At 52.6% G+C, this 24,828-nt stretch overlaps 1 protein-coding gene across 3 annotated transcripts in view; it reads right to left on the bottom strand.

The window, feature by feature from the left end:
- PSKH1 (protein serine kinase H1) overlaps nucleotides 1–17,595 on the bottom strand; it is a 45,007-nt gene extending 27,412 nt beyond the window's left edge. For 2 of the 3 annotated variants that reach the window (XR_011049077.1, XM_068411347.1), the window contains exons 1-3: nucleotides 17,018–17,089; nucleotides 15,641–15,796; nucleotides 13,510–14,541 (exon numbers count right to left, since the gene is read on the bottom strand). Coding sequence is in view for 2 of the 3 variants with exons in the window: in XM_068411347.1 (XP_068267448.1) it covers nucleotides 13,510–14,454 (945 nt within the window). In the remaining variant the exon portion in view is untranslated. Of the gene's footprint in view, nucleotides 1–13,509; nucleotides 14,542–15,640; nucleotides 15,797–17,017; nucleotides 17,090–17,567 lie in introns of those variants that run through there. The other variant, XM_068411348.1, reaches the window with a different exon arrangement.
- Between the last annotated feature and the right edge of the window lie 7,233 nt (nucleotides 17,596–24,828).

The raw sequence follows: 24,828 nt of genomic DNA, 5'->3' as shown, positions 1-24,828 counted from the left end.
ACACGCAAATCCTTTCCTTCTCAGCCAGCTCAATTCTATCTTTCGTTAGGTACGACATCAAACTCTTCGGTTAATGACTCGAAGCGCCTGAAGCGCTGGGTGCATTCGATGCGTAGGGTGTAGCGCGCTGATGGAAGCTGAGGAGCTCCAGACACACAGCCAGGAACACGGTAGGTGCACGCTGCCTTAACAGCGGGTATCTCTTAACAGCCACCCCCAGAACGTTGTGCCTCTCCTCTCCTCGGCCACGCGGCTCCCATTTCACCAATCAACACTAATCTGGTCTATTAGTAAAAGCTCAGTTTTCAGGAAAATCCATAAAAGCCTCCAGTTAAATAACAACCGTATTGGAAAACGCGCCTGGGATTTGTGTCTTAGCACGCGCTCGGGGCAGCAGGAGGGCGAAGCCGCGGGGTGGGGAGAACGGAGAGCGCAGAAGAGCCAGCCCTGAAGGTCACGCTCCAAAAGAGGGAACTCGGAGGCACCGCTGCTGCCTTGAGCCACCCACAGAATCACAGAATCAAGCAGGTTGGAAGAGACCTCAGGGATCATCGAGTCCAACCGTTGCCCTGACACCCCCATGGCAACTAGACCAGGGCACTAAGTGCCATGGCCAGGCTTTTCTTAAACCCATCCAGAGATGGTGACTCCACCACCTCCCTGGGCAGCCCCTTCCAATGGCTAATGACCCTTGCTGAGAAGAAATGCTTCCTAATGTCCAACCTGACCCTCCCCTGGCAAAGCTTGAGGCTGTGTCCTCTTGTCCTATCGCTGGTTGCCTGGGAGAAGAGGCCGACTCCCACTCCACTACAACCTCCCTTCAGGTAGTTGTAGACTACAATAAGGTCACCTCTGAGGCTCCTCTTCTCCAGGCTAAACACTCCCAGCTCCCTCAGCCGTTCCTCGTAGGTCAGACCCTCCAGACCCTTCACCAGCTTGGTCGTCCTCCTCTGGACTCACTTCCAGCTCGAAACAACCAACCCACCTCCCTTGTGTCTACCAGCCTGAGAGCTTCAATTGCAGTCTGGTCAGATTTAGGGATTTCAGGGATTAGGGAAAGAAACTACCAAGAACTCCATGCTTACGAAGCATCTTTTTAAGCCATCTAACTCAGCACCAACAGAAGCTCCACAAAACATTTTTTTTTGCAGCTGAAAAGAGATTTTTAACTATCTGAAATCAAAATCTTGACTTCCCACCTACACTGGTTAACTCCTCCTTTGTCTCATCCCAGGGCAGTAGCACACTGCAACTGCTAGGGAAGTCCCAAATTCTGGTCAGAGAAAACCTGAGCCAACTTTCAAGAGCAGATTGTTCCAAATATATCAGGGCCAACCGCCTCTCTCTAAGGCAGGGTCAATTACAGGCCACAAAATGTTTTGCAACAAGGTGTGTGTTCACAGCCCTTCTTTGCAGAGCTCAGTTTTGATTAAATAAACCCAGCTTTTAACCTGCAGGAGGGGCCAGCAGCTGGGACTACGGCCAGATGCCCATTTACAAGCCCAAGTGAAACACTGGATGCAGATGAGCTACCAAAGTCAAGCGCAGACCGTCCTCCTAGTCAGCGGTTTCTCGCAGATCGCAGCTCCTTCCACCACAGAATTAACACATTTGCACTCACGCAACCCTGGGCCTAAGCAAACGGGCGTGCAGCAGCAGGCATAGAGGGTATAGAATTGTTTTGGTTGGGAAGGACCTTTAAGACCATCGAGTCCAACCGTTAACCCAGCACTGCCAAGGCCACCACTAACCCATGTCCCTCAGCACCACATCTACACGGCTTTTAAATCCCTCCAGGGATGGGGACTCCACCACTGCCCTGGGCAGCCTGTGCCAGTGCTTGACAACCCTTTCCAGGAAGAAATTGTCCCTGATCTCCAACCTAAACCTCCCCTGGCACAACTTGAGGCCGTTTCCTTTCGTCCTGTCACTTGTTACCTGGGAGAAGAGACCGACCCCCACCCCGCTACACCCTCCTTTCAGGCAGTTGTAGAGAGCGAGAAGGTCTCCCCTCAGCCTCCTTTTCTCCAGCCTAAACACCCCCAGGTCCCTCAGCCGCTCCCCATCACACTTGTGCTCCAGACCCTTCACCACCTTCGTTGCCCTTCTCTGGACTCGCTCCAGCACCTCAAGGTCTTTCTTGTCATGAGGGGCCCAAAACTGCACCCAGGATTCAAGATGCGGCCTCACCAGTGACGAGTACAGGGGGATGATCCCTGCCCTGGTCCTGCTGGTCACACTGGTGCTGATACAAGCCAGGATGCTGATGGCCTTCTTGGCCACCTAGGCACACTGCTGGCTCATATTCAGCCGCCATCGACCAACACCCCCAGGTCCTTTCCCGTCACTCTCCCCCAGCCTGTAGCGGTGCGGGGGGTTGTTGTGCCCCAAGTGCAGGACCCGACACTTGCCCTTGTTGACCCTCACACAGTGGCCTCGGTCCATCAGTCCAGCCTGTCCAGACCCCTCTGCAGAGCCTCCTGCCCTCCAGCAGATCAACACTCCCACCCAACTTGGTGTCGTCTGTGACCTTACTGAGGGTGCACTCGAGCGGCATGTCTTACCACCCAAAATATACCTCCACTAAGGTATCAGAAAAACAACACATTTGAGCCACAGGTAGAAAGCAAAGGATTAAATCAGCCAAAGGTAAAAGAGGAAACTCCCAGTCTTGTTTAAGGGAACTGTAAAGGAGTCAAAAACATGAATGGCAGCTGATAGTTCAAATCCTTTCTGCTAATAACGTGTACTCTGCACAGAGGCAGCTTAATATTCTTTTTCTACCCTACTGATGACCCTTTATCCCTACATCCCTAATTCTGCAGAAATACTATTCTGCCATTAACAGGATTTTATAGGGCCCAGAGATGCAGGAATGAAAATATAATACGTCAAATCACAGCATTATCACAAGTCCTTTTCCCTCGGACGTGGCTCCTGACTTCCTCCAGCCTTACAATAATTACATGCCGTACGCTGTGTGCCACTTCCCCAAACCCATTCACCCAAAATCTTAACCAAAATACTCAGCTGCTGCCTTTCATCCTGCCCTGAACCTGCAGGTGCTACTGGTATGGAGGGCAGTGCCATGGATAAGGGGCTGTGAAAGAAATTACTGGGAAAAGACACATTCCTCTGCTCCACGAAGATCCGCTCCCTCCTGTCTTTGTTTCTAGGGGCTTTGAGGCTTAGACAGAGCTTCTCCCCTGATCTCTGCTCAACACACCAAGATAAATCACAGACTGGTTTGGGTTGGAAGGGACCTTAAAGCCCATCCAGTCCCAACCCCCCTGCCACAGGCAGGGACACCTTCCCCCAGACCAGGTTGCTCCAAGCCCCATCCAACCTGGCCTTGAACACTGCCAGGGAGGGGGCAGCCACAGCTTCTCTGGGCAACCTGGGCCAGGCTCTCACCACCCTCACAGCAAAGAATTTCTTCCTCACATCTCATCTCAGTCTCCCCTCTTTCAGTCTAAAACCGTTCCCCCTCGTCCTGTCACTCCATGCCCTTGTCAAAAGCCCCTCTCCAGCTTTCCTGTAGCCCCTTCAGGTACTGGAAGGTGCTAGAAGGTCTCCCTGGAGCCTTCTCTTCTCCAGGCTGAACAGCCCCAGCTCTCTCAGCCTGTCTCCATAGCAGAGGGGCTCCAGCCCTCTGAGCATCTCCGTGGCCTCCTCTGGACTCGCCCCAACAGCTCCGTGTCCTTCTGATGTTGGGGGCCCCAGAGCTGGACGCAGCACTGCAGGGGGGGTCTCCCGAGAGCGGAGCAGAGGGGCAGAATCCCCTCCCTCGCCCTGCTGGCCACGCTGCTGGGGATGCAGCCCAGGACACGGGTGGCTTTGTATCAAAGTACTGCACCACAACCAAGCCACCACAGTGAAGCACGTGGTGTCTCCACCTCACTGTTTCACTAGATGCTTCCAGCCACAGACACTGCAAACCCAAGCAAAGGGCAAGCCCAGCCAACCCAAATTCACTGACCTGACGACACGCACGATTCTGTGAAATACAAACTCTCAACAGGGTGTTGCAGACCGTAGCTGTGTTGTAATGAAAGCTGTATGCAGAGAAAGATCACCCCTCTCCTTGCTCACCCTGCCTTAGGATTTGGAGTTCTCTTCACTGCTAAGAATTTCAGTGTAAGCTGAAGTACACAGTAAAGGCAAAAGGAATGATTTTGAGAAAGGTCCTTGCGACACACCAATTCCATTGGAGGAAACAACCTTGAAAACAACCTCAAGAAGCAGCCAAAGTTCTGGGCCCCTCAGTTCAAGAAGGACAGGCAACTGCTAGAGAGAGTCCAGCGCAGAGCCACGAAGATGATTAAGGGGGTGGAACATCTCCCTTATGAGGAGAGGCTGAGGGAGCTGGGTCTCTTCAGCTTGGAGAAGAGGAGACTGAGGGGTGACCTCATTAATGTTTATAAATATGTAAAGGGCAAGTGTCATGAGGATGGAGCCAGGCTCTTCTCAGTGACATCCCTTGACAGGACAAGCGGCAATGGGTGCAAGCTGGAACACAGGAGGTTCCACGTAAATATGAGGAAAAACTTCTTTACGGTGAGGGTGACCGAACACTGGCACAGGCTGCCCAGAGAGGTTGTGGAGTCTCCTTCTCTGGAGACATTCAAAACCCGCCTGGACGCGTTCCTGTGTGACATGATCCAGGTAATCCTGCTCCGGCAGGGGGATTGGACTGGATGATCTTTCGAGGTCCCTTCCAATCCCTGACACTCTGTGATTCTGTGAATGCACGTTTGAATGCAAAGCGAAGGGGAATTGATTTTTAAATGCACACATTTGTTTCAAAGCCCTTTGACTGGAAAAGGTGTTTCTTTACCTGTAAATAAAGTGCTTCCCACTACAGCGCGCTAAAGTTTCGCAGGAGCGTGGTCACTGACACGTGCAGGAGGATTTTCCAGGTTTTAATTGAGCTGATTGTGTTTCAGAGAGCCAAAGATGTCCACTCCTGCAGCGGGAGAGCCCTGGACAAACACTTCAGCTCTCGGAGAGGTACGGAGCGCCATAAATCCACGTATACTCACACCCACTGAGCTGGTGCATTAACAGAAAAGAGCAGAAGCGAAGCGAAGCACATCTCTATGGCTGACCTCGGGGTTTTGTGCCAGGCCCTCTTTCATCCTGCTCGAGTGTCTCAGCTCTTCAAAGCAGAGCAGAGTGCCCTTTTCAGCAGAGAGCCATCCGCCTGCATCTCGCCAACACTCTTTGTTGCTCTGCTTAAAAATCACCGCGTTCTCACAGCCGTATGAAACGCAAAAGCACATTCCTCTGTAAATTGATTTTTTTTTTTTCCAAAGGCCTTAGCAATATATGTTAAAAAAAAATTCTTCCTTACATGGAAAAAAAAAATCCTCTAATTTTTAGAAAAAAATTCATGCATTTCTCTAACAACAGGACTATTGTAAAACACTTCTACCACCTAATGTGGCTCACAGGAAAAACAACATAGCAGCTGCTATGAGAAAAAAAAAGTCTTCCTTCCCCTGCGAAGGCTAAAACATGGGCTCAGAGACTTGTACAATCATGCAAATACGGTTTAATCACCACAAATGATTCTCTCCTGTCTCCTCTGCTCAACACACCAAGGTAAATCACAGAATCACAGACTGGTTTGGGTTGGAAGGGACCTTAAAGCCCATCTAGTTCCAACCCCCCCTGCCACAGGCAGGGACACCTTCCACCAGACCAGGATACGGTTTAATCACTACAAATGCAGTTTATAACCTTGCTGCCCTGTGCCTGCCTTCCTCGTTACACCATATTTCAACAGCTTGGGACGCTCAGACTCCAGGAAGAAGACTGAAAAATTGTCCACCCCTTCTGGTTTGAAATCTCTCTTCTGGCAGGAAGATCAGAGGCCAAGGTGATGACCATGTCTTGCAAAAACCTCTAATGGGTCTAAAGACCGACTGGCATAGCCAGGGTGGGCAACAGCATCGGCCGGGGGCCCCACGAGCGAGGGGTCCCGCTGCTTCCACACCCTCGCAGGCACGGAGCCAACGAGGAGCTGCCAGAAGACGGTGGTGGCTTTGCAAGGAGCTCCTCTTAGAGCAAAGGGCAGCACAGGATACCAGCAAAGGGAAATCTTCAATAAATGGGAGACAGACACAAGCTTTCCTGGCCTCTTGCAGATACATGACTTGGTATCTCCTGTATTTAATAAAAAAATAATAAATAAAGGATCAATGGAACATCAGAGGGCAGCGGTGCTTCTGTGCTCCTGGTGATTTTTTTAATCTGCTTTGAATACTTTCCAGAAGACAGACTCTAGTCCCAATTCAGGGCAGCCAGGCTGCCTCACTGCCCATCTTAAACAGAAGATGTACTAGGAGGAAGTCACCAGAGGGAGAGTTTTCCCCTTTTCAAGGCTGTTGCTACCCTATAACGGATTCAATTAGCACCTAACACATTACAGAAAGCTTTATGATATATAATGAAGCTATAGTTATGAACTGCAGGGAAAAAGCTTGGACAGATTTCTGGGGCAAACAAAGGATAAAATAGACAATAAAGCTAATACGTTATGAGACACTTGAGTTTTTCTAAATTGTTTTTTTCTAAAGTGGTTACAATTTTTGTCATCAAAACAAGAGACTTTTTTTTTTTAATTAGAATTAATTACATATGTCTGTGTAAGTGACCAAACACATAGGAGCCATTCCAGGACTGGCAATCAGACAGTCAAGGCTCACGCCTGCTGCAGCACCAATGCAAAACTTACTGTTCTTTAAAAAGCCACATCCAAAATTTGAGACCATTTGTCCTACGCTGCCTGAACCCTCCTGCAAAGCAACAGGGAGTGTGGAGAGATGTTTTCTGTGATAGGCGAGGATCATTTTTTTCCCTAGCTCAGTTTCCCAATTTATCCACAACATATATTACCTTCCCCTTCTTCCAGCAAGTTCCCCAGGTGTGTAAAGCAACATAAAAGTACCAGTAGTCAAGACAAGGTCGAGCTTTGAAACAGAAGCAGAGCGAGCCTGTCTTAGCAGGGTAACGACAGCCTGATGTTTATTTCTGCACTTCAAAATCAAAGGAAACCGTGAATGGAATTTCCAGCTTTATTCCTCAGACACGTTTTTAAGCTACAAAGAGATCCCCAGAAATCAGTTTTAGCCCCAAGATTTCAATTAAAATCTTGCCATATTTTCTTTTTAGTGAGCTCTAACAAAACAGGCGGAGGAGAATGACTTTGTGGCAGGCTACACCAAACGCAGCCTCAACAGCCCACGTAACCCTCGCTCAGAGATGCTCAGAAAAAAGCACGCTGAGTGACAAAGCCACCTTTTCTTCGCTCCTCACCCTACCCATTACTCCAAGCAGTTCAGAAAGGACAGAAGGAGATTCAAGAGATAATCAGAGCCGTGATGTCAGCAGTACCTGTATAAGCTATTAGGGAGACCTCTCCTATTGATCTGCTAACAGCCTCTTCAAAGGGACCTGACACTCCAGGTACAGGAGAGCGGCGGTAAGAGGGTCCAGGCAGAAAGCAATTACATCAGCTGGACATGAGCTCAGTTGTTGTTCAAGAAGATGGAGCTACTTCTCAGGTCAGCGTGCATCTTGGCTTTTATTCCTCTCTCAATAGAGCTTTGTCCTCTTTTGACCAGGTTTTGAGAACAGATCTTTCAAAAAGTGGGACTCGGCACCGATTTTCGGCAAACTCGCAGCACTGCTGCTGCGTGACGTGGTACGGCAGTACAGTTTGGAAGGCTCCCTCCTTCCCTGACCTGCACAGCTCAAGCTGTCAGCTCTGGGTACTTCCCTTCTCTGGGGCCCCCAACATCAGAAGGACACGGAGGTGTTAGAATGAGTCCAGAGGAGGCCACGAAGATGCTCAGAGGGCTGGAGCCCCTCTGCTATGGAGACAGGCTGAGAGAGCTGGGGCTGTTCAGCCTGGAGAAGAGAAGGCTCCAGGGAGACCTTCTAGCACCTTCCAGTACCTGAAGGGGCTACAGGAAAGCTGGAGAGGGGCTTTTGACAAGGGCATGGAGTGACAGGACGAGGGGGAACGGTTTTAAACTGAAAGAGGGGAGACTGAGATGAGATGTGAGGAAGAAATTCTTTGGTGTGAGGGTGGTGAGAGCCTGGCCCAGGTTGCCCAGAGAAGCTGTGGCTGCCCCCTCCCTGGCAGTGTTCAAGGCCAGGTTGGATGGGGCTTGGAGCAACCTGGTCTGGTGGAAGGTGTCCCTGCCTGTAGCAGGGGGGTTGGGACTGGATGGGCTTTAAGGTCCCTTCCAACCCAAACCATTCTATGATTCGATGATTTGGAGGCTTCTTTTAACATTTCCTCTTCTGTTTTAGATCTTCAAAGCTCACATTACAGAGAAGAAAAGCAGTCATTCCCCTGAAATGTCAGCTTCTCCATCTATCAGAGACAACTTTCTGCAACGCGGCCAAGTATTCTGCTCATTCTTGTTCCAAATAAACCAGGACTTATGGCTCCTGCCATCTCCATTAGTCTGCAGAACTTATCAACAGCCTCATTTCTGACATCTTCCCACTTCTTCTAGTGTAACACAAAAAAAAAGAAGAGCAATTCTCCACGAACATCAGAAATTTGGAAGCATTTAAAAGTCCAGAAGATGCCTTTAAGAAAGCCGGCAAGGTTGTGGGAAACACGCCAGACACCTCTAAATCTCTGGCTCGCTTTGTTTCCACCTAGAATTTATTCACAAAGTGGGCATTGTGTTACTGCATCTCCTGCCAATACCTGGCTACAGTCAAACATGCCTGCAATTTATGGGTATAGCTTTAATTACACTGGTAAATTAACACATCCATTTTCCCTGGCTCTGGAAGAACAGAAAGCATCTGGACAAAACATACAGGCTATTGGCTGACACGTATTTGCTTTCCAAGCAGCAAAGCATCTACAGCTTTCCAAAACAACCACCCACGTCACACATAGTATCCGTAAGAGCCTCCTACAGTATGTAATTTATGGTGGGATAACACGTAACACGCTTCAGGCTTGTGCACTGGCACTTTCAAAACATCTAGTCTAATGCTTTCACGTGCTGCCTTTGTGTATACAACCTACAAGAATCATGTGGCCCTAGTCACAATGAAGTCACAAAGTTTCTCCAGGTAGTTCAGTTCTGACCCAAGGACCAGAGGACATCAGATTAAATTACCCCAGGGAACACTCAAAGCAGTTGCTCTCTATTCTCTCTCCCTATTGTTGCCCATGGCTGTACTGAGCTCGGCAGAGGACCCGCTCCAACATATATTTGGAGGAAGGGCCCCAGTCTGTTCACTTGGTCTACAAATAGAAGCCAGCCCACACCTTTGATTATTCACACTGCCCTTCTTCAGACGCTTTTTAATTCTGTTGGTTTTTTTTTTTCAGGGGGAAACAGAACTGCACTCAACATTCAAGCGCAGGTGGACGATGGGCACAGCAAGGACACCTGCAAGAGTAACGCTAATCCCTAATATCACTTGGCTTTTGATCATGAGTGTCACAGAATCCATCAGGTTGGAAGAGCCCTCTGGGATCATCGAGTCCAACCATTGCCCTGACACCACCATGGCAACTAGACCATGGCACTAAGTGCCATGGCCAGGCTTTTCTTAAATGCCTCCAGAGATGGTGACTCCACCACCTCCCTGGGCAGCCCCTTCCAATGGCTAATGACACTTTCTCAGAAGAAATGCTTCCTAATGTCCAACCTGAACCTCCCCTGGTGAAGCTTGAGGCTGTGTCCTCTTGTCCTAGCACTAGTTGCCTGGAAGAAGAGGCCAACTCCCACTCCATTACAACCTCCCTTCAGGTAGTTGTAGACTGCAATAAGGCCACTTCTGAGCCTCTTCTTCTCCAGGCTAAACACCCCCAGCTCCCTCAGCCGTTCCTTGTAGGTCAGACCCTCCAGACCCTTCACCAGCTTGGTCGCCCTCCTCTGGACTCGCTCCAACACCTCAACATCTTTCTCAACGTCAAGATGATGTTTAGAAGTGTTTAACCTCAAATTGTTTCTTCTGAAGGGCGAGTAGCGCTTTCAAGGTCTACCATCAGAAAATTCAGACTGCCCATCCTCTCATGGGACCAGTTCAAGTTTGTCCACACCAAACATCAGCCAATTCATCACGCGGTCTCTCACTACTGCCTGCGTAACGCCCCAGCTTTGTTTTTAACCTCAACAGCTCCGTATCATCAGCACCATTTATCGGGTGTCAAACCTGAATCGCACCACTTGCTTCTAAGACTCCAGAATTAGCAGATTTCGTAGTAACAGGCAGCACCTGTCCTGGAGAGCATGCGAAACTGAATTTAAAAATCTGCAAAAAGGTAAAAATGGCAAGTGACAGAACCGATTGACAGCCACAAAATTCAACGTCACTAAACACAAGCTCATGCACTGAGGGGTGGAGACATTAGAGGGAACGCACCAAATTACGTAGCCACCATGACATCCTCAAATCAGCTATTAACACCTAGGAAACCTCTTGGGAGTCGCAGTGGACCACTCTACATCATCAGCCAAATGCTCAGAGGTGTCAAAGAAACAAATACAGTATCAGAAACCCTATGGGAAGAAGTAGTGAACAACCAGAGGCCTTTCTACGCCATGACACAAAGCCACAGTGCTCACACAACACCCCATCCCAAGAGTTACAAGTAGCCTAGAGAAGGGTAACAGCAAAAATCAGATCTATGGACTATGTTCCATAGGAGGTACTAAACACAGCTAGATCTTCAGCCTCAAAAAAAGAAGGAATCTAAAGTAGTATAGAGGTAACTGAGAGGTAGACACGGAAAAGTTACTCACTAGTTTCTCAAGTAAAGGGGATTAATGAGATGTACACAGAAAACTACCAGTTAAATGAGCTGAGGCAAATGAAACCTAAGAGAAGGGAACACCTTTTCCATGTGTTTTTTAAATAAACTGTGGTACTCATTATCACAACATGTTAGAGAGGTTAAGAATAAAAAACAGGTGCCCAAAGGGAAGAAGCAAATTCAGGAAGCAACAATCTCACTGACCTTCTGGCACCTCGAGGCATGTGGCCAACACAGAACTAGGGACTCAAAAAAAAACCCAAAAAAAGGGGAGAACTTTCACCAAAAACCCAAGCCCACTACACCGCTTCTTCAAAATCAAAGAACTGGAAGGAGAGCAGAAGAATGAATGGCCGAGACTAACGCAATGGAGTGAGCTAAAAAGGACCAAACCTGAGTTTGGCCGAGGGATCCAGAAAGCTCTCAAACCTGCTGTCATCCAGGCTGAGCCAAGCCAGCACCTACCTGCTGCCTCAATGAGAAACTACGAGGAGGTGCACGCACTCGAAACGAGTTCTGCTACAGAACAAACTCAGAGTAAAATGGCCTTTTCAAGAGAAAAATGATTTAACACAGCTACTACCGCTGGTTAGAAGGTAAAGTAGGTAACGAGGACACTGCCTTTCACGGTCAGCTGAGGCTTGGAGTTCAAGGAAGCGGCTGACAGAGTATTTTTGGCAAGAAACTAATCAAGCACTGCAGTTTGTTAAAGAAAGTCACACACTTGGGTCATAAAGTGCCAAATTTGGGGGTTTATGATGTGTGTACCTTCCGAGGAGCGCTCACGGGAAGAATAAAGAAATTCACAAAGCTGTTGAATCGGAGCTCTCCTCCGTGGCCTCCTCCTCAAACACCACTATTCCTCAGCTTCATTTAACAGGGATATTCTGACTATTAACACAAGCCGCCCTGACAGCTTGAAAGTATAAAAGACTTACTGACACCTCTGAAAACCCTTCGGAGAGTGATTTTTTTTTTTAAAAAACACAATCCTAAACCAGCTTAATATGTTTAAAAACATAACGTTAGACTCCTCCCATCCATCATTAAGATGCCAACATTCCTGTCACACCTAAAAACATGAGAACAATCATTAATTTATTCTGGTTTTTGACACTTATCTCACTGTCATTTTAGAATCAGAAACTTAGCCACTCATTAACACCTTCCCAGTGGGCTTCATCTCACAAAGTCACAGCATTCAGGAATCTAAACACTCTCCTCTCTTATTAAAGAGCAAAAGTTTATAAAAGCTTCATTTTTTTAATATTTTCAGTGAGGGATATAAGCACAAATGCAACTTACAGAAAGCGGGGGTATCCAAATTTGCAAGTGTGATTCGTCATGAGGTTACGCCTACTCTTGGCAATCGAGCTGGTAGAGGAGCCGCTGGTAACTGAGATCTCTCACCATGACCAGAAGTAAGCTAGCAGGAGCCGTGCCAGCCTGGCACCCAGGCACTCTGCGGAGTGATGGGGCTCTGGGAGGGTAGGAGCACCCACCTTCTGCCTAAAATCTGTACCCCCCAAGGTTCCTCTTTCCATAGTTGTCTAAGAAAACTATCCCTCAATCATACAATCACAGAACCGTTTTGGCTGTGAAGGACCTTTAAGATCATTGAGTCCAACCATTAACCCAGCACTGCCAAGCCCACCACTAACCCATGGCCCTCAGCACCACATCTACACGGCTTTTAAATCCCCCCAGGGATGGGGACTCCACCACTGCCCTGGGCAGCCTGTGCCAGTGCTTGACAACCCTTTCCATGAAGAAATTGTCCCTGATCTCCAACCTAAACCTCCCCTGGCACAACTTGAGGCCGTTTCCTCTCGTCCCGTCACTTGTTACCCGTGAGAAGAGACCAACCCCACCCCGCTACACCCTCCTTTCAGGCAGTTGTAGAGAGCGAGAAGGTCTCCCCTCAGCCTCCTTTTCTCCAGGCTAAACACCCCCAGGTCCCTCAGCCGCTCCCCATCACACTTGTGCTCCAGACCCTTCACCACCTTCGTTGCCCTTCTCTGGACTCGCTCCAGCACCTCAAGGTCTTTCTTGTCGTGAGGGGCCCAAAACTGCACCCAGGATTCGAGGTGGGGCCTCACCAGTGCCGAGTCCAGGGGGACGATCCCTGCCCTGGTCCTGCTGGCCACACTAGTGCTGGTACAAGCCTCAATTTTGTCACATACAAAGCTCAGGAGATAACGCAGATCAATTTCAGAAATGCTCACGCCTTCAGATTTAGGCAGCAAGTGCCCCTTTCTCTGACATAAACTTGCCTTTCAGCAAAGGTTTTTTTTCAGGCTACACTTTGATTTGTATCAGAAATCAGACGAGGTACGGACACGCTGCATTTCACACGCTCACCCTGGCACGAGTTGCAACAGTGAAGCGTCAAACAGCAGCTTACCACGGCTGAGGTCTCCCCCAGCAGAAACCCCCAAGCATCCCAGTTCTGTTTCACAGGAAGAGATCTCTTCTTTATTTACACACCCATTTTTTAAAAGAGCTCACTATGCTGCACTGGAAGCAGTTTCGAAAGCAGACAGAAAACAGGGGAAGGGTTTTAAAAGCCAGACTCACAGTTGTTTTTTTTTTAACCCTGGTAACACTACCACCCTGCACATGACAGCCAGCTTCTGGACATCACAAAGACCCACCTCCAGAGAGCTTCTCGTTCGACTCCCCCTCACCATAAGCCTCGCCACACTCACCTCGCCTGAGTAACTGTATTTTCCTTTCAGGATCTGCCGATACAAGCGGGTGCGGTTGTCGTCTTCAAAGGGCATCGTGCCGCTCAGGAGAATGTAGGAGATCACACCCAGCGCCCACATGTCCACAGAGTTCGTGTACGGCTTCCTGACCAGGATCTCGGGAGCGATGTACTCCGGAGTGCCACACGTGGTTTTCATCAGGCAGTCGTCTCCCTTCTTCCGAGCGCTCGCCAGCCCAAAGTCCGTAATCATGATCTTGGAATCTGTTCCCGGGTGGTAGTACAGCAGGTTCTCTGGTTTTAAGTCCCGGTGCGTGATACCCAGCGTGTGGAGGTACTTCACACCATCTAACACCATCTGCAGCACACGTGTGGCATCCCTCTCGGTGAAGGAACCTTTAGCGATGATTCGATCAAAGAGTTCTCCTCCGGTGGCCAGCTCCATCACCATATACACACGGTCCTGGGTCTCAAACACCTCGATCAGCTGGATTATGTTGGTGTGCCGGACCCGCCGCAGCACGCTCAGCTCCGACTCGCACACTTCCCTCCCCTCCCGGTATTTGGTCTCAATCATCTTGATGGCGTAGGGCTGCTTCGTAGCCTTGTGCTCCACCCGCACAACGCGGCTAAAACTCCCTCTCCCGATCAGAGCTTTAATGTCGTACTTGGCTGTCACTCGGGGGTCAAATTTGGCGCGGTATTTAGCCACCTTGTTCTTGCGGGGTTCGGGCTGGTCCACGTGGGCAAGCAGGTGGTTCCCAGGATACGGGTTAGCGTGGCGGGGAGGTGAGGGAGAGCCAGCCTTGATGACAGTCCCACAGTCATCTTTGATGAAATGCTTGTATATGTCACTGTGGCCTGTGTAAGGTTCGACTTTTTTCACCAGGTCTAACTGCACATCTTTGGGGGGCTCGGGAAGCACTTTGCTTGTCCCACAGCCCATCACTGAATGGTGTTAATTCCCTGTCAAGGCATTTTCCCAGGGCAGCGTCAGCAGCAACCACATCCGGGGCAATTCCCACGTTTGAACCTTAGGGAAAGAATGAGAAGAAACAGATAAATAGGAATCAAAGTAGTAAAGTTTCAAATGGAGGGGGGGGAAAAAGGCAATAGAGCCATGCTGCCACAACCTAAGAATGTGGGCTCTTCACTGAACTTTACTACAGAGCATGCTCCACAAGCTAGTGAAGACAGTGCCTACGAAAACACAAGCGTGGTCAGAAGAGATGTCTGTGGGAATCGCACCGTATCTCTTTTTGTTAAGCATCGTTTGTTTAATGGTTCCAGTTGAGCACTGAATCACAGAGTCACAGAGTGGCTGAGGCTGGAAGAGACCTCTGAAGGTCTTCTTGTCCAGCCCCCATTGCTTAATAAAAATTGAATTAAGGAAAGAGTTGAGCATTTTCCTTAATTTTGTTTAATCTGCACAACTTTGTATGACAGCAGCCACTCCAAATCTTATTGGTTTGAAATTTCTCACTAGAAGCTCCACAAAGTAGCTCAGCAACTTGTTTGCTTAACAAATCTTCCTAAGATTTTCTTTATATTTAACTGCTACTGGTGTCTTAAACCCCTCACTACTGCGCTCCTGGGGATCAATGAAACGGCACAGGAGGCAGGGAATATGGAGATAAAGGCACACTGGTTTTCAGATCCATTTTACCAACTAACTCACTGCATCCCCTGCAAAAAGGCAGCCCCTTCTTTAACCAGAGCAGCTTTTAGCTAGCAATTCCCTCAGCCTCCAAACCCTAAGATATCAAGGTGGGCTGCGACGTATTTTAACATCCTGACTCAGCTTTGTTTTCTTTTCCATCTTCAGGTACCAAGCAGCACTTCTGGTTTTCCATATGGAGCTGGTGTAGCCGTTCCAGATTAGAGCAAAGGGAGGTCTTGCTCATCACACTGTATTCCAGCAGAACCAAATCAGCTGCACTTCAGCAAGTCTTTCTGCGCTGATTAAAACAGTATGACCGGCTGGGAGATGGAGAAACTGCCTGTGTGCGTTCTGGCAGTTAGCTGAGTTTTAAGTTTCTACTCTTTGGCTCAGAGCCCATCGATACAGTGCTTGAGCCTTCACAAGAGGCTACAGAAAAGCCGTTAGCCTTGAATTTAATTGTACACCTTACCATCACTGAGCGTATCTTCACTCATTCACCACCCCTCCACGCAACTATTCAGCACGAACAGGGAAGCCCGGCTGGTCTTCCATGAGGAGAATGACGTGGAGAAACACGAAATGTTAGAGAAGGACACCCAGAAACAGTTTAGACTCTACATCGAACCTGGAAAGAAAACAAGGCTTTAGTTAAGATTCAATTTTAAAATCAAACATCACCAAAATAACTTCTCAGGGAAGGCCCCCTGTCAGCAGCACGAAGTTAAGCACACCAACCACGCACAGACACGCCGAGGCTAAGATTCAAGCAGTACAAATAAAAACCAACTTCACAGAAAGCTTCACTGTCACCCAGGGCTGTCCTGTAACTGGGTGTTCATTCAGCTCAAAGCACCACGACAAAGAATAAAGAACTATAGCTAGTCCTGAAGAACACGTCCCACGGATGGTTTTTCCCAGCGTTATTGTACCTTAAAACATATTAACAGAGAGATGGAATGGGAACATCTGCAAAAAGAGTAATTCCACACCTAGAGAAGCACTTGTGTGAAATGTCCCACCCGTAAACAAAACCAGTGAGGAGGATCGAATGCTGAGCTTGAAAACGTTGTGTATAAATCTACTAATAACATTAACTGAGGTCAGGCACCGACTACCAGTATGTCAGTGACTCTTCCTCATACGCGTAAGGGTCCCAGTGAAGCCTGCAGAACCCCAGAGCCGCACACCACGGCCAGCAACGAAACACTTAACGCCACGTCAGAGCAGATGGAAACGCTCCTGTGTAAAAATCACCAAGAGTTTGGGAGAAGGAATGGAGGCATCAGAGAAATGAAGCGTTACAAGCCCCCTCCGAGCAGGAAATCCCACACTCAGCAGGTGCCACACTGTTGGAGAGAGGACAGCACGCCTGAGCTGCAGCTGTGAGCGGTGAGAAGGAACACTGGGTTTATGCTTCAATCTCTACGTGCTTCTCTCCTTGGACAACCCGCACGTTGCGTGCCACGGCTCTGCCGGGGAACACCTCAGCTCCTGCCGATTCAGAAGCGTCCTCCACCTCTCTGAAATAAATCAGGGCCTGAATGGTTTCATACCGGAGGGTGTCCCCGTGGGTACGGAGCCTCAGCCACCTGACTGACCCACCCAAGGCCTAGCCAGCCTTCCACCACCAATTAAAAGCCTCATGACTTGAAGCTATTTAATTTCGCTTTTCTAGGAGACGCCAGTAAGGAAAATTTGAAGCTACCAGCTCTTAACTGGACAAGCAATGCTCATACACAGCAACCTTCAAAGCACACCTATGCCAACACAGCATAATGGGGGAAAAAAGGCCTGAAAGCACCTTACCTTTAGCTTTACTAACAAATTTTAAAGTGTAACTTATTACCTGACATAAAGCTGCTGTTACCAGCCGCCTGGCTGGCGGCGTGAGCCTTCGGTGGGCTCCTGAGGGGAAACCCGGGGCTGCTGCAGCACGGCAGGCAGCTGGGCCGGAGCCGGTGACAGGCCAGAACCGGTCAAACCAACCGGGATTTCCAAAACTCCCATCCCTTTGTCACTCAGCCCGAACCGCTTCTCGCCCACCCTCTGCAGGGAGGGGACCCGGGGCCGGGCCGGCAGCTTGTCCCGCGGCAGGCTCGGCCCCAGGCCCAGGAAGCACCGCGCCCGGCCCGCTGAGGGGACGCTCCGCGAGGCGCTCGGGGTTCCCCTCCCGGCCCGCCCGTACCCGCGGCCCAGCGCCGCGGGCAGCAGCAGCAGCGCTGAGGCGCCGGGGCCCGCCGTGCCCGCGCCCTCCCGGGCCGCACCGCTGCCGCGCCGCGGGGCCGAGCCGCCCAGGCCCCGGGAGGGAGGAGAAGGGGGGGAAGGCCAGGGCCGGGGCTGCCCACCCAGGCCGGGGCGGAGCGGGCGGCCCCGGGCGCGGCCAGTCCCGCACTCACCTGGGCCCGCTCCGGCCCGCGGCGCGGCGCCGCCTCCTGACGTCATCCGCGAGCGCCGGGGACGCCCGAGGCGGGGCGGAGCGGGGCGGGGACACCGCGCGCGGCGATTGGTGGAGGAGTCGGTGGTGGGCGGGGCCGCGGCGGGGTGGGGAGGGGGCGCTGTTCCGCCCTCCCGCGCTCTACCGCCCCCTGCCGGGGCCGCCGGGAACACGCGCCCCGGGGTCCTCCCTGCGTCCGGACCCCCCTCAGCCCCGCGGGCCCCGGGAGCCCCCACAGGCCCCGAACCCCCCCACAGGCCCCGGGACCCCCCTCAGTCCCATGGGGTCTGGGATCCGCTCAGGTCTATGGGCCCCGGGACCCTTTGCAGGCTTTGGGATCCCCCCTCAGCCCCGCTGGCCCCGGGACCCCCCTCAGCTCTATGGGCCCTGTCCCCCTTCAGACCCGCAGGGCCAGGCCCCCCTCAGCCCCACACACCCCAGGAGCCCCCCTCAGCCCCATGGGCTCCAGGAGCACTCAGAGGCCCTGGGACCTCCCTCACCCCACAGTGCTTTGGGACGACCCCAGCCCCATGGGCTCCAGGACTCTCCTCAGCCCTGTGGGTCCCAGGACCCCCCCAGCCCCATGGGCCCCAGGAGCCCCCACAGGCCTCGGGACCCCCCTCAGCTCTATAGTGTCCTGGGACTCCCTCACCCTATGGGCCCTGGGACCCCCCCCAGCCCCATGTGCTCCAAGACCCTCCTCAGCCCTATAGGTCCCAGGACCCCCTCCCAGCCCCACAAGCTGAGGAGGAGGCCCCCCACCCAACAGACGTGGTATTCCCCCTCCCCACACTCCTGCCTCTGTGAGGCGGCCATGGTGACCCGCTGCCTGAGGATGGACAACTCCTCACCTCCTTTTCGGAGCCAAACCCAGCCCAAACGGATCCCCAGCAGCGCCTGGGAGAGCTGCTCCCAGCGCGGCCCCGAGGGCTCCCCGCTGGGCTACGGGACTCTGGAAACACACTCTCTTTACAAGAAAATTGCCTGGAAGCATCGGTCCTTTTCTTTGGCAAGGAAAACCCGGTCCCTGCGGGCTAGCTCTTGTGCTCAACAGAATAACGAGGCACATTCCTTTCTCCTTTCTTTTCCCCTGGCTACTAAGTGCCACAAAACCCACAAAGCTGCTTGGTAACTGCTGGGGGACTTTCTTCCTCATACCCTTTCCCCATCCTTAAACCAAACACTCCGTGTTTCAGCCCTAGATGGACCTGAAAGCAGCGGGGCGAGGGATGACACCTTCTCGAGGGATGACACCTCGCAGAGATGCTGATGGCACTTCTTTCTCTGGGGAAGACACAAACGCCACGCTGTCGGGCTTGTTTTCCAGCCTGGCTGTCACGTCATTCCCCACACGGTTCGGGCGGAGAGGGGCTATTTTCACACTCCTACCATGCTTTTAAAAATAGCTGGTTTTATTTTAATACTCCTGGTCTCTTCATCTGTTTAAAATGCTTGGTAAGCCATATCGTAATAAAAGTTACACCTGCTGATACATGCTTTTGTCATCAGCTGCTTTTCCATGTGATTCCAGATAAGGTACAGAAGTGTGTGACAGCTCTGAGGAGGGGCTGCTTGAGCTGGACTCGGCAGATCCGGTGAGTTTCCTCACGGGAAATGAGCCTGTTCTTGTTTTCCCACACAGCAAGCGCGCTGCTGGTACATTTTCAGCCCTATAACCCCCCTCATTTTCTTTCTGGAGATGTTTCCACAACCACATGTCCCCTGCACTGTCCCTGGGAGGTGGCTTAGCCTGTGCCCGACGTGTAAAACCTTACACGTGTCCCCGTTAAAGTCGATCCTGTTATTTTAGGCTGTTTCTCAAGGTCATCCCAGCTTGGTGCCACCAGCAAACTGAAAAGCGTGCACCTCTCTTCGTCAGCCCGGCTGCTACGGATGAGCGTACAGCATTGGGCTGCCTCTCCTTGGCCACAACTGCTCGGACAGCGATAACCGCTCTGCAAGGATGGGACACTCACCTTGAATCCTGTGTCCAGTTCTGGGCCCCGCACTTCAAGGAAGATGTTGAGGGGTTGGAGCGAGTCCAGAGGAGGGCGACCAAGCTGGGGAAGGGTCTGGAGGGTTTGACCTACGAGGAACGGCTGAGGGAGCTGGGGGTGTTTAGCCTGGAGAAGAGGAGGCTCAGAGGTGACCTTAGTGCAGTCTACAACTACCTGAAGGGAGGTTGTAGCGCAGTGGGAGTTGGCCTCTTCTCCCAGGCAACTAGCGCTAGGACAAGAGGACACAGCCTCAAGCTTTGCCAGGGGAGGTTCAGGTTGGACATTAGGAAGCATTTCTTCTCAGCAAGGGTCATTAGACATTGGAAGGGGCTGCCCAGGGACGTGGTGGAGTCACCATCTCTGGATGAGTTTAAGAGAAGACTGGACATGGCACTTAGTGCCCTGGTCTAGTTGCCATGGTGGTGTCAGGGCAATGGTTGGACTTGATGATCCCAGAGGGCTCTTCCAACCTCATTGATTCTGGGATTCCAGGATTCTGTTTCCCTCAGGGTTTTGAGTCTTCCATTAGTCACTTCCTCAGAGCTTTGTTTCCTCTTGGGAACACCAAATGAGGCAGTTACAGGTCCATCACCGCTGCTAATCGTCAGCCCAACAACGTCAAAGAGCCAACACTCATTGAACTCTTGGGCCAAACCCACCGACTTCTGAGAACTTCAATCAGAGCGGATCTTTCTTGTATTATTTATGCTGTGATAGTGCTCGGAGACCCACCAGAGCCAAGAGAACGTCACACCAGACATCTGCACAAAGCCAACGTATCCGCCTGGCAAACCGCCCAGGGACGAGGGCAGGAAGGACCCGTAGCTCGCTGCAGAAGGTCTGCGGGAAGCGCGAAACCTGTGACGGAGCTTGAGAGCGGGCAGGGATCTCGGGGGACCGTCCTCTCACCTGTGTGATCCGCTGCCTGCCAGCTTGGGCTCCTGATTGGAGTTTGGGGTCAGCGTCAGTCGACCCCTGAAACCCGTTATTCAATCTAGAGTCCCTTCTCCAGCAAGAAATGTTTCATGACCAGGGTAAGCTCCCTCCTGGGAACCACCATCCCCCTGCAAGGATGGGTTCCCCTTAGGGTTTTGCATCTCCCATGAGCGGCTTCTTCATGGCTTCTCCTGTGGAAGCTGCTAAAGGCAGGCTAGGACCACCGGGGTGATGCCGGGTACCCAGAGAGATGGAGAATCCTCCCTCCTTGGAGACACACAACCCCCCCGGAGACAGCCTTGAGCGTGGATGACAGACCTCCGGAGCTCCCTCTGCATCCGACACCTGCCTGCAGTGCTGCCATCCGAATCTGGCATCTCACTGGGCACAACGAGCTGTAAGTTCCTACGGAGTGATGGAAACGGCCAGCACCACCTCCAGCGTCCCCCCCACCCTTCCTGGGACATTGCTGCATGTCCAGGGCACGGGGCAATTTGAGGAGCCCAGAGCTTCCTGCTGTGCTGGGCCATAGGAAGGCAGAAAAGGAAACACAGACTGGTTTGGGTTGGAAGGGACCTTAAAGCCCATCTAGTCCCAACCCCCTGCCACGGGCAGGGACACCTTCCACCAGACCAGGTTGCTCCAAGCCCCATCCAGCCTGGCCTTGAACACTGCCAGGGAGGGGGCAGCCACAGCTTCTCTGGGCAACCTGGGCCAGGCTCTCACCACCCTCACAGCAAAGAATTTCTTCCTCACATCTCATCTCAATCTCCCCTCTTTCAGTTTAAAACCGTTCCCCCTCGTCCTGTCACTCCATGCCCTTGTCAAAAGCCCCTCTCCAGCTTTCCTGTAGCCCCTTCAGGCACTGGAAGGTGCTAGAAGGTCTCCCTGGAGCCTTCTCTTCTCCAGGCTGAACAGCCCCAGCTCTCTCAGCCTGTCTCCAGAGCAGAGGGGCTCCAGCCCTCTGAGCATCTTCGTGGCCTCCTCTGGACTCGCTCCAACAGCTCCGTGTCCTTCTGATGTTGGGGCCCCAGAGCTGGACGCAGCACTGCAGGGGGGGTCTCACGAGAGCGGAGCAGAGGGGCAGAATCCCCTCCCTCGCCCTGCTGGCCACGCTGCTGGGGATGCAGCCCAGGACACGGGTGGCTTTCTGGGCTGCCAGCGCACGTTGCCGGCTCATGGTGAGCTTCTCGTCACCCATCACCCCCAAGTCCTTCTCCTCAGGGCTGCTCTCAATCCATTCTCCGCCCAGCCTGTGTTTGTGCTCGGCATTGCCCCGACCCTGAGAACAGGGTCCCTCATCTGCCATCAAACAGACGTGCGATGAAGTGGGAAACCTGGATTTCCCCTGAGCCACATCCCAGCCCCACGTGGGGTGAGCCTGTGCCTCAGCGGCCACGCCGGGCCAGAGCTCAAGGTTGTCTCGGCGAGGCTGAGCAGAGGTCGGAGGGAGAGGATGTTCAGTTAAAGCTGCTTAAAAAAGAAATCCAACTTTCCATATGCCTCTGTGGAGAAAAAAAGCCCCAAAGCTGAGCACAGACAGGGTGCCAGGCTGGGTGCTGAGCGCGGTCCCAGCGGCAGAGGTGACTCCGGCTCAGCCGTTCCCGCTGCGTCCGATCCGCGGGGATTGAGGTTGCCTTTTGGTGTTTCCTTATGGGAAGATGGACATTTGGCTCAGCAGAAATCCCTGCGCGAGCTCGGGCAGAGGCCAGCCCTGCGCCATAGCGTCCTCCAGGCCACGCACGGCTCCCGACGCTCCCTCTCCCCGCGGGCGCGCTGGGGTGCCAGCGACGCTGGGGTCAGCTCTGCCTGGCAAGGCTGGTGCCTGGGTGCACTCCTCTGTGGGCACGCTGGGTTGGGATGGTGGCACTGGGGACCGTGGGAGGACAAGGAGCCATCCCACCTCCACTGGTGGCCCCAGCGCAGCTTCAGCCCATCCCGTTGGAGAAACCCAGGTGCGTCCCTGCACCCCTTCGCCGGCAGGAATTTCCCTGGGCAAAGGCAAGGAGGATTCAACCATAGCGTGGCCGGGAGGTTGGCTCTCGTGTCACCGTGCCATGTGTGCCATCGTGCTCACACAGCTGCCTGGTAGTGTCACCAGCCGGTTCCACCTGCCCGGGGAGCTGGTGGCCTCCCCAGCTCCTTCTGCGCTTACAGAAAGGGAATTCAAACACCGACTCAACCTGACTCGGCTCTTCCTTTATCCCCTTTTCTTGGGTTTTTTATTTTTTTGTTAATAATTCAGGTTTGTCTCGTAGAGAAGAGAGAGGGAGATAATGTCTGCAGAGCATTTAATCTTCTGCCCAAAGAATAGCAGAGAGCAAATTAGGATCTACTCCAATTAATTTGCCTTGATGGGCAAAATCTGGAGAGCGGCCATATCTGGGAATTAAGAACAAAAGCCGGGAGTGTAAAGTAGGTCGCCGGGTTTCATAACCGGAGCGAGGGGTTTTCACAGCACGCCGGGTGCTCCGAGGCGCCGGGAGCCACTGCTCCCCGTCACCCCCCTCCAGCCACTGGGGTCAGCCTGGGTGGCTTTAAGATGCTGGCCAGCGTGTGGGGAGCCAGCTGTTGGCTCTGGGGGCAGGGACGAGGACCTTGTCCCTTCCCACAGCGGGACACGGCCGCAGGGCTGTCCCAAACCCTTGCCACAAACCCTTGAACCCAACGGGGGACAGACGCCGGCTGCTTGTCCCAGTGTCGGAGCGCCCGGAGAGCCCTCCCGGGGGTCTGTGTGCCCATCCTGGTCACGCTGCCGCTCTCGGCCTTGAAGGAGGACTAGGGGTGACACGGTGACAGCAGGTTTAGGGCAGTGCTCTGCTATGGACTCTTGCACCACGGGGTGTATCAAGCGGTGGTGACCCACAGGCTCGTCCTGGCCTGGCATCCCCAAATCCCAGCCCCGGCTCCTCATCAGTGCGGTGATGTGTTCTGATGTCACGTATGGGGACACCTTCCAGCTGCAGGACATGCGTGGTGACATAGCCAAGGGTGTGGGACACGTGTGGTGACATGCGCTGGTGTGCGGGACACGTGGTGACATAGCCAAGGGTGCGGGATGTGTGGTGACATGCGCTGGTGTGTGGGACACGTGGTGACATAGCCAAGGGTGCAGAACACATGTGGTGACATGCACTGGTGTCCCATGGGGGACCTGTCCCTGTCCCCCCCACAGCCCGTCCCCTCTCCTCCCCACGCGATGTTTTGTGTCCCCAATAAACAGCAGGACATAAATTCGGGGTCCCCCCGCAAAGCCGAGGGACGGGCAGCGATCGCTCAGCCCCCCGGGATGCACCGTGCCACAACCACCCCGGTGGCACGTCCCGGCCCCGGGGCAGCCGGGGTGACATCCCAGCGGTCGGGGATCACACGTTGAGGCGACTGGACCTCACAGGAAGAGGTTTTTGCAACGACACGAGCACTAATTTTCCCCAGTTTGATGAAGACAGCGATAATTAAGCTTCTCGCTCACACACCGAAGACTTTCAGACACGGGCCAGGGTGCAAACGCTTCCCTGGACCCAACCCACAACCGCGTCCCCGTGACCGGGGAGGATTTGAAGTCACCCCGGGGAATCAAAGACACCGCAGCAACTCGCTCCTCATGGCTTTTTTCAACTATATCTTCTTGGCTAAAAAAACCCAAACCAAAACCTCTTCTCCCTGCAAACCCCAGTGTCCTTGGTGACCCTTAACAGGGCCAAATACAGCAGGACCAAAACAAAAGGGATGGAAAATGGGATTTCTTTCACAAAATTGTCTGATGCTGCCAGAGTTGCCCGTCAGAGGACAAGCTATCGGCTGCCGAAAAAAGAAACATGTGCCCTGTGTTGTCCTAAGGTGCCCTTTAAAATAAAGAAACCATCTGATCCATCTCTAAAGGGAATATCCTTTATGTCTAGCCCTGAAAAGCAGCTGGCAGGGTGGTGGGGATCCCTGGTACGGCCCTCCCGGGGGCTGTTGGGGTCGCATGTGCTGCCTGGGAGGTGATCTGCTGGAGGGGGACAGAGCCACAGAGCCCCCCGCCCCGGTGTCCCTCGCAGGGTGCTGGTCTGGGGAGCATCTGGTCCAGGGAGCATCTCCCCTCCAGCCCCCAGAGCAGACCCAGCGCTCGGGAAGGACACGAGGGGCACCCCACGGCAGAGAGATGGGAGAAGTGTAAAAGCGTCTTTTAATATAAATATAAATCCATCTGAAGGGCTCCAGGAGAGGCCCGTGCCCGCGAGGGACCGCGGGCGCCAGTGCCCGGCCAGCACCGGGGGACCGATGCGGGGCACCGGCCAGGCAGGG

This window comes from Nyctibius grandis, chromosome 12 (genome assembly GCF_013368605.1).
Source record: "Nyctibius grandis isolate bNycGra1 chromosome 12, bNycGra1.pri, whole genome shotgun sequence".
Lineage (NCBI taxonomy): Eukaryota > Metazoa > Chordata > Aves > Nyctibiiformes > Nyctibiidae > Nyctibius > Nyctibius grandis.
This window is presented reverse-complemented; position numbering and strand designations above follow the sequence as displayed.